This window comes from Stegodyphus dumicola, chromosome 4 (assembly GCF_044657685.1).
Source record: "Stegodyphus dumicola isolate Sdum_Otavi_A_Nest chromosome 4, ASM4465768v1".
Lineage (NCBI taxonomy): Eukaryota > Metazoa > Arthropoda > Arachnida > Araneae > Eresidae > Stegodyphus > Stegodyphus dumicola.
The window spans coordinates 224,991,201-225,004,678 of record NC_140771.1 but is presented as its reverse complement, the minus strand read 5'-3'; the positions used below and the strand labels follow the sequence as shown (position 1 = coordinate 225,004,678).

At 29.1% G+C, this 13,478-nt stretch overlaps 1 protein-coding gene across 5 annotated transcripts in view; it reads left to right on the top strand.

The window, feature by feature from the left end:
- Nucleotides 1–13,478, top strand: part of LOC118202657 (transcription factor CP2-like protein 1) — an 82,184-nt gene that overhangs the window by 45,646 nt on the left and 23,060 nt on the right. For all 5 annotated transcript variants that reach the window (XM_085816037.1, XM_085816036.1, XM_085816039.1 and 2 more), the window contains 3 exons: nucleotides 227–295; nucleotides 496–537; nucleotides 8,671–8,813. In XM_085816037.1, the coding sequence (XP_085672163.1) occupies nucleotides 227–295; nucleotides 496–537; nucleotides 8,671–8,813 (254 nt within the window). The remainder of the gene's footprint in view (nucleotides 1–226; nucleotides 296–495; nucleotides 538–8,670; nucleotides 8,814–13,478) is intronic.

Here is a 13,478-nt window from a genome sequence, read left to right as displayed (position 1 = left end):
GTCCAGATTATAGATCATTCTGGATTACGGACGTCCGGATTAAAGACTTTGTACTGTAGTAAATTTATTTAAATTATAATGTGTTTATAAAATTTTCCCATGAAAAGATAAAAGCTGTAAAATAATTAATTCAAACATCATGTTGTTAGTGTAAAAAGGGTAATTAATATTATTTTTAAAAATTTTGTAAAAGGGTAATTAATGTTTTTATCTTTTTATATTATAGCCAAAAGGTGCAGATAGAAAGCATAAAACAGACAGAGAAAAGATGAGCAAAAGACCTCAAGCAGAACAGGTTTGTTTAAATCAGTATTATAAAGCTTTTATCTTCCATCAAGAGAAGTGAACAATAGTGAAACAATTGTGGATTAAATAGGAATGAAAAAAATTGCATTAATGTTTCTTTTTTGAAAAACTGTATTAAAAATCTTTAACATTTTTCATTTTTCATCTGATATTTTTATCAAATAAATTGATTATCTCGTTCTTTTTCAGGACAAATACAAAACGTCTTATGACTGTACAGTATTTTCTGAGGTTAGTTTTTTTATTCATCGTAGATTAAATGAAAATATAAGTTTTCTAGAAAGCTCTTTTAAGAGAATTTATATTTTAAGCATAAAAACTGTGAGCTTTAAATTTTTATTCTTTCAAATTTAGTTTTCACTTGCGACAATGTGATTTTGAAATTTTATTGAGAAACATCATTTTAGTATTTGTATCATTTTATGTGTATCAACTTTTAAATTTTGTTTGCAAAATGTAGATTTATGTGCTGTATGACTGTATAAAAAGATTAATTTATTATGCTTATCACCAGATTTGACAAACATCCAGTAAAATAGTATTTCACAAATGCCGAGTCATGAGACTTGGTCATAAAAGCAAAACACTGGGTCGAAGATAAACTTAATTACTAACCTTAAAGCAATGTGAAACTATATAGTTTGTCAACAGATGACATCAAGCCTTAGTAATTAAATGTCTTCATAGATTATCTATGAAAATGAAGCATATTGCTTATTAATTTGTTTCTTAGTTTTAGTTTCATTTTAATGTTATCTTCAACAACATTGAAACTTGATTTGAGTAGGGCAGCAAACCCAATTATTATTTTTGTATGAAAATTGCTGAAGTGAGAAAGCATTGGTAGGATCTACTGTTATATTCCAGGCACTTTATGGTGGTGACATAGGTTAATTTGCACTGACATTATTTGTTGGTTATTAATGCAGATACTGCATACATTTTTTATACTTATATATACAATTATTTATTGTATTATCAATGAATAAATGCTTAATAAAGCAACAAATAATAATGTGCTATTTATAAACAATCAAATGATGTCCAGAGAAGAACAATTAATTGTTGTTAACACTAATAATAAACAGTTAAGTAATGTTCAGCTCAGCATGATTTCCGAGAATGGTACTGACAAATGGTCTAAAGAGGTATTGTTTATTACCTGTGAAAAAAAGAAAACATCCTGGATTCAACAGTATTCTGATAATTATATAAAATCTGGTTTCATGAAAGGTGTTGATAAAAAACAGTTGTGTGTTGTTATTTTTTTTACACCCTTATCAGATAGGTACATGAGACTTCAAAATTGAAGAGGTACTAAGAATTAAAGCATGCGAAAAACAATAACAAGCCAATACTTTTTTTTTTTTAATATAAATGCAAAGAAGGAATTAATAGCTGCCAAACAGATTGAATTTATTTCAAGTTTTGTTTGAAAATCTAGTAATGGCTTCTTATGAAATACCCTTAAATTGCTAAAATAAAATCATCATACAGTTGTGGAAAAGTTAATAGTTCCTGCATTGAAAATGTTGGTACCTCATATATGTGATAAAAAAACAGCAAAGCCAGTCGCTCTCTATGATCCTCGATTTTACTTAGCATGCACTCTCTCTGTCTATTCATGTCATACTCAGTCTTTTCACAAAAACTCTGAGCAGAGAGGTGCATACACAGCTTTTCATTATGCAGTTACACCCTAACATGCGCCAACAAATTTTTTTATGAGTTACATAAAGGTTAACTATTCACAAATTCCAAGTTTTTTAACCATAAAAATAAACTAGTTATACAATAAACTTCACAAGGATAATGAATGCCATGCACAATTATAAGCACACACATAATAAAACAACTGTATTAATAATTAAAGGGTAAAATATATAATTTGATTATAGGCTTCTTGAAACTTACTGTAGAAGTCTTTATTTCCACAACTCGTACTTTTTTATCTTTCCCAAGATAAAAATCAGCTATTCTTCCCAATGCCTATTTACATGGTAGTAAATTAGCCTCTTTTACCTTCCAAAACTTTCTCATTGCTTGTTCTACATCGTCTATTCTTTTCATTAACTCACAATGTATGTGGTTATGTTCTTCTGGTGTAACACTACCTGATACAATAAACCCATATACGCTATTCTTCAAACTAAGACTTATTTTCATAACGAATCTGTTTCGGTTATAATATTTTAAAGAAAACGTCTGCCTCTAAAAGCATTTCGATATATTCTGGTATGTTAAAATTCTCATCAGCTAATTTTATATTACAAAAATCATGCATTTTAATGTCAGTTTTTCTTGAAGGATTCAAATCTTGCATGATTTTTTATACTACTGAAAAGTATAAACTTTGTAAAGCCAAACCTAAACCTAAAAAAAAAAAAAAAAAACCTATCTTCAATTGGAATCTACTCGCACATTCTCTGCTTGTGAAACACATATTGCTGCCAACATCTAACAATTTTTGACTGGATATAATTTTCCTGTACCGTCATTGATAAAGCAGATCATGGTACTTAAAAGAAAATTCCTTGATTTGTTTACACTTGTTGCTGCAAATGGACCCTTACCACTGTTAGGCAGAAAGTCTGGCATTAGGAGAGAGAGTACACTGGAACTGCTTTTTTTTTTTTTTTTCAGCTACTGTTTTGTTTTTATTTTTTCATACTCTTTCAATGATGATTTATTTTCCAATAAAATGGAGCAAAACATGAAATTTTTTATTTGTTGTTTTTAACAAAAGGATTTAATGTTAAGCATTTAAAACACAAATTATGTTTCTTAACTATTTATACTCTATTATTTATAGGTAACTTCTTTAATTGTGGTACTGATGCAAAGCATGAGTTAGGTTGCAGATAGCACATTTTGCACTTTTAACATCTATAAAAATGCTTTTGGTACTTTTTTCTCTTGATAGCCTTTGCAATATGAATTGGAACTGTTTTTTAAGAATTTTTCCACATGAAGTATAATAAAGATCTATTTCTTTCGGTAATTCAGATAGGCAAAAACATTTCTGTGCTTGTCGAATACCAATGTATGATGCTACTTCTTTTTCGAGAGTAGAAAATATTTTATCCGATATAATAAGATCATTTAATGATTCAAAATCTGACACTTTTCATAGATTTAAGTACTAATTCCAACTTGTAATTAAATGTGAAGCAAATTGTGTAAAAATTTTGTTTTGGTGATGTGTTGCCTTTCTAAATTTTTCTAATTGTGTTTGAGGAGAGGACTGAGATTCTCATAATATAATAGATTTCACTTTTTTATAATTATTCAACTAGTCATCTTTCATATAAGTGATTACATTAGATGCTGTTTCACCTAATAAAGTTAATAGAATTGCCAATTTGCCAATTTATATTCATCAGGGACAGTTTCTGAGACAAAAGTCTTTTCTAATGAAGAAAAGAAAAAAGCCCAGCCTTAGGGCCTAGTAGGCACATTTATAGTTAAAGTTCTTAAACTTTTCACTAAGGAATCTGAAGAAATATGAATTTCTAGATCACTCTCATTTTGATTTTCTGCTTTCATTTCTACTCGTAATTTGGCAAGCTATATTTCTGCTATTACTCTTTTTAGCTTAACCTGCTTTAAATTAAGTAAACTCTGCTCCTTATTTTTACTGTATTCAATTATTGTATTTATTAATGCTTTCACATGTTCAATATCTGTTTGTTAATGTTTATTGTTCAACACAGTTAATTTAAAAACTGTTGCTTTTTCAGGTACAGTTTCTCGTAATTCTTTGGCTATAAGCCTAAAGCCGTCGTAGTCCTCTGGCATTAAATACTAATGCTATCATGTCATAGACAGCTCACAGATACACATATATTAATAAATCCTTAAGTAGACTGTATCCATTCTTTTTATTTATATACACCATTTCAAATTGATGCACATTTTATTTAAGTTATAAATAGAACAGTAACATAGTAACATACATAGAACAGTTAAGTTTAAATGTCTTATGTTATAACTTACAAATGTGAACATATCAAACACTTAATTTTCAAAAAAATTATCAGCCTTTTCAACAGTTATTTTTCAAAAAATAAATAAATAAATAAAATAAAATAAAATAAAAATAAAAATAAGACATTAAACCAGATGTAAGTTTTTTTTGGGGGGTAGACATGAAAGTTCTACTTAACAAGAAACTACATCACGCTTCCCCCCCCCCTTTTTTTTTGTTTCTTTCACAGTGAAGGAAAAAAATTTTTACCATTAAAATTTGTTTAATTTGCCATTTAAGCCATAGTGCTTTTTATTTAAATATCTCTTTAGTTGCCTATGCTTTATAATTAAATCTCCAATGAACTGGGACTTTAGATAAGTTATAATTCTCTAAACAGAGAGGTCAGTATGTTTTTCCAATCACAGATGGTTGCTCATTTTCTGCAGCCACATTAACACAATGTAGTACAATTAATCATTGTTTGGAAAATTTACCACCTTTAAATTTTTTTTAAAAAACAAAGTAGTTTTTCTCAAGTGCATGAAAGAATTCAGCTGCATCATCATTATCATAAATGTCTTTTTCAAAATATCCTTATCAATGAACCAGTTCTTTGTGTCTAATTTTGATATGTTTCAACTTTGTTATCTGCAGATTCAGCAGAAGGCTTTTATTCAATATACACTGAATTTTTCAAGTCATCCACTATGTGAAAATTTTGGTACTCAAGTTCTAAAGCAGCTTCATAAAACTTTTCTTGAAATCCAGAAAATTGGAATAGTTTTTATTCTTTTGCCATTCATACACTACTTGATCAATTGCTGAACTTCTGCATTAGGAAATTATTATTTTTCTTTTTTCATTCCCATTTCACTTTTCATTCACCATTCTATCAGTCCCCCCCCTTCACTGTAAAAGATGTCCAATTTAAATTTTGCTGACACCAAATATTATTACAAGTATCCTTATGCTGTGATGTTTGTTGTTGGCCATTTCAATAATATTCATTTTTTCTCTGAGAGTATTTGATTCTGTATCTACTCTTTATGAAAAAAATTTTTTAAACTAAAAATTTAAGCTAAAATGTAAAAATAGATAAACAACCCACTGTTAAAGAAATGAACAAGTTGAACTGTTTTTTGAAATGGTATCTAAAATTCAAGTTACCCGCATTCATTTTTATATTGTTAAAAGGGAAAGGAAGAATGCATAAGCTGTTATATTTGAGAATTAGGTCAAGATCATCCATGCTCAAGGATGATCATTTGACCATGGAAATTAAATTAAAAGGGTTTAACTGTTAAAATATGATAAAGTAAATGATAAAAAACTAGGTATAAAATATAGAAAAGTCAAGTTGATAAAACAAGAGTATCAGAACTTGACATCTCAACAAAGTGGTTAAAATTCTTGAAATGTAAGATCCTTTTGTAGTCCTTGCCCCATTATCTGAGAATGTCTTTATAAGAATAAATAATGAAATTGCTATATTAAAGTTTTAGGAACCATAAAATCTGTCTCTAATTAAGAGGTCTCTTTAAGCAAAAGTTTAGTGTTTATATTTGCATAGAGCATTTATAATAGATATTTTTTTAATTCTATATTTGTGATTAATTCTTAATTTTAACATTTCAAAACATAACATATAAATACTTGAAAATAAAATATTTTGCATATTGTAAAATTGCTTTATGAATAATAAAGCAGTTACAGAGAAACAAGTTAATGTTAACTGTAACTGTAGTATAATCTCAAGTTTAAAAGAGTACATTTATCAGTAATCATTTACAACTCATAATATTTCATTTTATTTTGTTATCGCTGCAAGCTTATATGTCATCTGAAGTAGAATGCTGAAATCCTTAACTAATTTTCTGGGTTTTTGAAAACTTAGTACATTTATTAGACAAATGTGATAAATATCTGTTAAATGACTAATTAAGATACTCCAAATGTTTTGAGGTAGGAATGATATATTAAATATAATTGATGTAATTTGGAATGTGAAAGATATGTATAGTACTGAAATAAAGCTATTCAAAATTTCAAAATTGAAACACTGTGAATAAAAATATAATCCAAGACACACCTATATATAAGAGTTTGAAAAAAAATCCTAACTAAATAACATCGTCAGAATAAAGTATGAGCATAATGGTTATTTTATTCTGAGCATGATATTGAATATGAGCATAATGGTATTGAATTCTTGACCATATTCTATAAGCCTATATATACATAAAAATCATTGAATTGATTTGCTTTACATATATAAAAATTGAGTCATATTAATGTAACTGCCTGTGAAAGTCCAGAATAACCTCTATGTGTACCATGGACAGTGACCAAATGGGCTGGGAGGGACTTAAAAAGGTTCTGGAAAAAGTTCATGGGGATACAGAGCTGTGCTGATTGCAACACAACTGACAGCTGCTGGAGGATACATGGCAGAAAATCCATATAGTAAACAACCAGAGCAAGTTGATCCCAGATTTTTTTTTTTTTTTTTTTATAGGATTGAGTTTTGAGGGTGGGGCTAAAAAAGTAAATTCTTCCTCGTGTTCTTCAAACCACACTTGCGTTTCTAGTCACGTGTTGCATTGTTACGTTGGAAGATACTATCATTTCCAGAAAAAAAAAATCTGCATGTATGGTCTGTAAGGATTGATAAATGCTTAATGCTATCCAGTAGTGCATTTCACAATGGTATGGACCCAGAAAATGCCATGAAATCATTCCCTGGACCATAACATTGCCTGTGACAGCTTGCATTCATCCACAGATAGTCAAGAGTGTTTGTTCTCTAATATTTTTCACCAGATGCGCCAACATTCATCCATCCCCCTACAAAAATAAGACTGAAGAAGGCTACTAAATACCAATTAATGGAAGTGCACTGTTGGTACTGCCATATATATTCCAAGCTCTTAATCAATGAGTAATCATTAGCATAGGTGCTGTTGCTATCTCTCTGTTGTAGAACGCCACAAACAGCAAAGTTCATGGAACTACCATTTTGAACACAATTACAGTATCCCCCCATGGTTCATTTGGGCTGTACGTTCCTCTGTTTTAGCATGCCAATTGACCATGCATACCACTAGAGCAGCGGTGCTCAACCTTGTGCTTGCTGATCGTTTTATATGGGCTTGCCAGCTCGATTAGGTACTATGAACAAAAAATATTTTAAAAATAGCCATTCTTTTATATTTCTTAATTGTTAAAATATAGTAAGCATTTATAGTCATAAGAGATATCTTGCAAGACGTTATAAAATAATTTATTGCTGACTGATGAACTTTATAGTGAACATGGAATCTTATTGCTTCATTCCAATGTTAGATGACTGAGCAGGGGAAAAGTACTTCAACAATTTGTAGAACTTCTTTCACCAGTATAGCAGTTTTTGGTATCTGGAAACAGAAGTTTCAAAGAATTGGACGATAATAATTGGTTATCCGATCTGTATTTTCTCATGGGTAGCTAAACTGAACAAACTGAATGAAGATCTCCAGGGAAAAGAAAAAACCCTTTTTCAATTTACTGGGACTGTAACTGCTTTTCAGATAAAGTAAAATTTGTGGATACTCAGATGAAAGGAAAAAATTTCACCCATTTTCAGACTTTATCAAGCCATATTAATAACTACAAGGCAATTGAAACAGAGAAATACCTGGAAAACCTAAATGCACTGAAAAATAATTTTGAACTCTGCTTCTCTGATTTCCATAAAGTTCAACCAATATTATTATTCATCTCAAAACCATTTGCCAAAATGAATATTTAAGCCGTATCACATAAGCCTGGAAATATGTTTAGTAAAAATGTTGATGTCTTGGAAATGTGCTCACGATAGGCCAAAATGTGCTCGCGAGAGGCCAAAGGTTGGGCACCACTGCGCTAGAACCATTCACCTCTTTCGTGTATGGTTCATGGTGCTCTGCAATTTCCATACCATTTATTTTGTATAGTGCCATTTTCCTATTCACACTTCACAAGTTGCTAAGTTTCTGAAATGCTGCAACCTTTAACTCCAATAATCATTCTTTTATATAAGTCAGGTAAATGACTCCTTTTATTTGTGACAACCAATAATTGAAAAAGTTTCCTATAATGCCTGCAGCACATTATATATTCATCAAATCTGTTGCTGACACATGCTGTATGTTATTGATTATTTCATGCTAGCATCAAACTTGGGGCTTGGTCACATCAGTATAACTCAACTTTGTTTATACATATATCTAAATATATGCATGACATGCAATAAGTGATTTTTCCAGATATATAAGAGAAAATAAAAATTTGTTTTCCTTTCATGTGTTTTTTCATTGGTTTCTCTAAATGCAATTTCGTCTGTTAATGTTTTAAATATTTTTTTTTCTTTTTGTTAGTGTGCACCTGATGCACTGTACATTACAGTGCCATCATCTAATAACATACCATCTTCACCACCTCCTGTTTGTTCAACACCTTCAAGTTCATGTTTCTCATCAAAAGTTTCAAGTCCTGAGAATAAAACAGTTATTTCTTCACAGTACGTATTTATTGTATAGTTTTATGTTTTTGAAAACGTGTGTGCCTCAGTTGGATGTGTTATTTTCAGATGCATTTTCTATAGTTTACTTCAGTTACATTTAAAACTATTAGCTGGGCAAGCATCATCACTTAACAGAGATTTTGTTTTCAGTGATTACTTTTGCAGAATTTATTAAAATGAATAAATAGAGGTAGAAAGAAATTTTAGACAAATCTTTTTTAACAGAATTAGCACTTCTTTAAAAATCACCACAAGCATCATTTCTTATTATAAAAGCGTATAGGCTGATTTCATGAAAGTGGATATATTTGTTAGTCATTATTAGAAAATTAGATTTCAAGAGATCTAATAATATATGTAAATTTAAAATAGGATTTAATGTTCAGTAATTAAAAGTAAATTAGCTTTAGCTTACAGAAATCATTTTCTTAGATTATTAATAATAATTAGAATAATTATTGAAAGCACAAGTTTAAATTTTTCTGAAAAGAAAAGGAAACTGTATTTAAGATTATTGTATTTTAATTATATAATTTTCTTTTAGACCATTAAATCAGTAAATATAAGAATATTTTGCCTAATATTGTACCTACATTGTTTTGAATATAAGTTATTTTAATCTATAGTGAATGCTAATATTTGACAGTTAATAAATTTGATTTACATAAATTTAGTGTACATAGCATTTGAAACATTAAGGATGTTTCAAAATATCTTCTATTTCACAACCACTCTTCCCTTTGTAAATCTTTTAGTTTTTATAAACTGAATTTGCCGTACTTCTCTGCAGTGATTGATTTTTTGGGGGAGCTTTTAATGGTCTTTCAATCATGTTGCTATCCTTTTCCAGTATGTCTGTTAGTATTAAACTAATACACATGCACACATATATACAGAGAGAGAAGCAAAATATAAGGGATGTTTTCTTTTATCATCATTTGCATAATTTACTAAAGATGATTTGCATTTTGATTCAGCAAACGTTTTTTTTTTTTTTTAATCTCAGCACATTTTTAAGCACCACTTTCATTTGAGTAACTTTTATGCATTTTTGATTCTTGTAGGAAGGTTCAATTTATTTGCATATTTGTTTTAACTTTAGGTTATTTATTTTTACATTTTTATTTCATTAATTTTTTTTTTTTTTCAAATGGGTAAAAAGAGAGCTCTGAGTGAGAAATTAAGAGGACAAATTAAGATATTACTAAAAAGTTCTGAGCTAAAAGGAAAAACTGTTGTTAAAAAAATTGGAAGTTTTACTTAAGTCTCTGTTATTAAATAATGAAGAATCTGTATGTATGTATATATTCACTGCAGAAAAACAGTGGCACATAGAGCCCTCTAATTTTGAACAGGCAGAGTCTTCCACTTGAATGTGTGCATAATCACAGCAATTTAAACGCAATGTGTTGCCACTCAGTAAAGTATCAAATATTTATGTTTCAAATTTAATCAAGAAACTCAGCAGTTTAAAAGAATATTTATCTTTTGAATTATCTTCCATGTGGTAGTGCATTGCCATGTAAGAAGTATAAGGTATTTAATTTTTGTTTCAAATTTATTCAGTTATTGATTAAGAAATTAAGCAGTTGTAAAATAAACGAAATCAGATCTTCTTTTCTGTTTCTGTTGAACTCATGAAACATTTCCTGGATTCATTAAAATTATTATACAGGGAGATTCTAAATTGTTTTTATAAATTGAGAGGGGTGATAGTACTCATCCAGATGAGCAATAATTACCATAGAACATAGCGTCGCATTCCACTCAAAGAGGCAGAAATTCAACCTGAACTCATAAAAGTGTTGGGAGAATGAATGAACGAGACCAAAAGTTGCACAATCACTTTAGTGAACAACTCACAGAGAGTGCACAAAACAGCTAAAACCGAAAACTTGGCTTTCGAGAGTTAATTCGAGCTCAGACTTTGATGACACTCAAATGCACATCTTTGTTGGCAAGGTCTCAACTTCGCAAATGATTGCAACAAGTTAATTTTCTAAATTATTGGAGGAGAAAAACTACTACCTTGATATCAAGTATCAAGGTAGCAGTTTTTTCCCCCTTCACCATCTTCTATCCTGTCCTCCTAGACTTATTGTGCTATGCTCATTCTACTTGAAGTGCCTTTTATGAAACACAAAGTTCTGACACCCAGAACACAACATGAACTTTTCATGCTGATCTTGGCATGCAGAGGAAGTTGGAGTTAGTTAATAATATTCAGCCCTTGATTAGATAATTAACTTGCTGCAATCGTTTGCCAACCAAAGATGTGCATTTGAGTGTTTGCCATCAAAGTCTGAGCTCAAATTAACACTCGAATGCCAAGTTTTCAGTTTTATCCATTTTGTGCACTCTCTGTGAGTTTTTCACTAATCTGATTGTGCAACTTTTGGTCTCGTTCATTCGCTGTCCCAATACTGTTATAAGTTCAGGTTGAAATTCTAATATTCCTCTTTTCTGCCTCTCAGAGCGGAATGCGACCCTATGTTCTATGGTAATTATTGCTCATCTGGATGAGTACTATCGCCCCTCTTAATTTGTAAAAAACAATTTAGAATCACCCTGTATATATATTTTTCTTTTTTATAAAAACTGTTTAAAGTGGCTGGCTACTCAAAAGAGAAATCTATCAAAAGATCTAAATCTGTTATCAAATCTGTATCTAAATTTAAATCTGTTATCAAAAGAGGGAAAAAAATTAGCAAAAATTAAAATTTATCTCCAAAATATTTAGGCAAATGTAGGCACAGAAATATACCTTCTAAATTAGAAGGCCAAAAACTTATAAAAGAATGGGTCTGAAAAACCATAGATTATCATCCGCACAATTAAAATAAATGTGTAAACTTTATGGTATGTCAAGAAATAACACATAAAATAAGTGTAAGCTTTCACTTTCTATGATAAAAAAATTATTTTCTGAGGCCCTAGACTTATCTCACGTGCACTTCTCTGGTATGGAGCAAATATTTATGCAAAGTATAATTCATTTTCATACTCAGACTAATTTTACTCATTTTTATAAATCATCTTACTCTATTTCTTTCTATTTGAAAAATATTTCTTTCAGTATTCAAAATAATTTTGGCAAGTAGGTTTTTTTTTTTTTTTTTTTTTTTTTTTTTTTTTTTTTAATGAGATTTTAATCTAAATACTTAATGAAAAATTTCAACATGTTCATAAAAGGCAAGGGAAAGTAAACAAAAAGGGTTACATTGAAACTAGGATGAAGCAGCGTATCTCTTTAATGATTTACAGCTGCATATCTGTTTATGATACTAGACACATTGAAATAATTAAAAGAATGTAAATTCACAAAAATGTAATAAGATCTTGGGAAAATATCTCTTTACACAGCTAAATATTTGGTTTCCTCAAAGAGATGTAAATTTTCAGCAAGACAGTACCTCTTTGCCATACATACAGGATCCTGAAATATTATTTTATGTCTATAAGGCTTCAGATGCTAGCTTGGTCCAGAAATAGTCCTGATATGAACCTTATTAAAAATATGGAATATGCATGAAGAAAAATACCAGAAACAGATAAACTTATTCAAAGTGCCCAAAGAATATAGAATTATAACAAAGATCTACTACACTATAAAACTTTTATAGAATGAATGTTCAAAAGAATCCAGACATTCTAAAGTTCATCATACTAAAGATTGAAATGTATTAATATTGCTTAAAATATAATTCATTTTAAACACAGCCTTTTATTTTGAAATATCATTAAATGTAGTTAATGTATATAATAAATCGTTCTTCATAGCAATGTATACTTTAGGAACACATTTTTCAGAAATCCATTATAATTTATACAAAGCTATACAGCCATGTACAAATCAGTGTTACGAGTATAGGTGTTTGCTAACTTTTATAATAATGCTTTGCAATGTAAGTATTAATGTAATGAAATTTTGAAAACTAGAAAATGGCAAGTAAAGAAAATTTGCTATATTATAATACTGTCAGCCTAAGCTTGTGCAAAATATTATTGATATTAAATATTTGTTATGAATATTATAAATGAAAATATTTTATTATATTAAATTATATTTCTCTTTCTTTTTGATTAAAAACTGTGCACAGGAGTAGAGCTACAAAAAATAACATAATATGGCTGCAGCCTGAAAATTTTCTTTAAAAGGAAATATGTATGTATATTGAAAATTGTTGTAAAATGATATAAAACTGTAACAAGTAAACAAAAATATTTTTTTTAATTTAATGTTTTTTTAAATAATTTTCTATATTATATATTGAGGAATTCTATTTGTGTCTTGAATTAATTAAAATTGATATTTCTTATTTAATGAACTTTAAATGCTAAGCAAAAATTTGATTTAATTAAAAAGCTAAGGAATTTTAAAAAATGGTAATGAGTAACTAATAGAAGATCTCTAAATTTATTGTAACTAACTTAGAAGAGTTTTCTTGTGAGATATAATCATATTATCATATTTTAGCCGGGATTTGATAAGATGTCAGGAAATGCATAATGTATGAGTGATGCAAAATTATACAGAAAAGAGCTGATTAACAGTAAATTTTACTGAAACTTATCAAATTCAGTTTGATGTAAAAGATGAAAGAATTTTGACTGTAATATTTTTCTTTTTTCTAAATCTCAGTGTTGTATTCCCTGCATTCT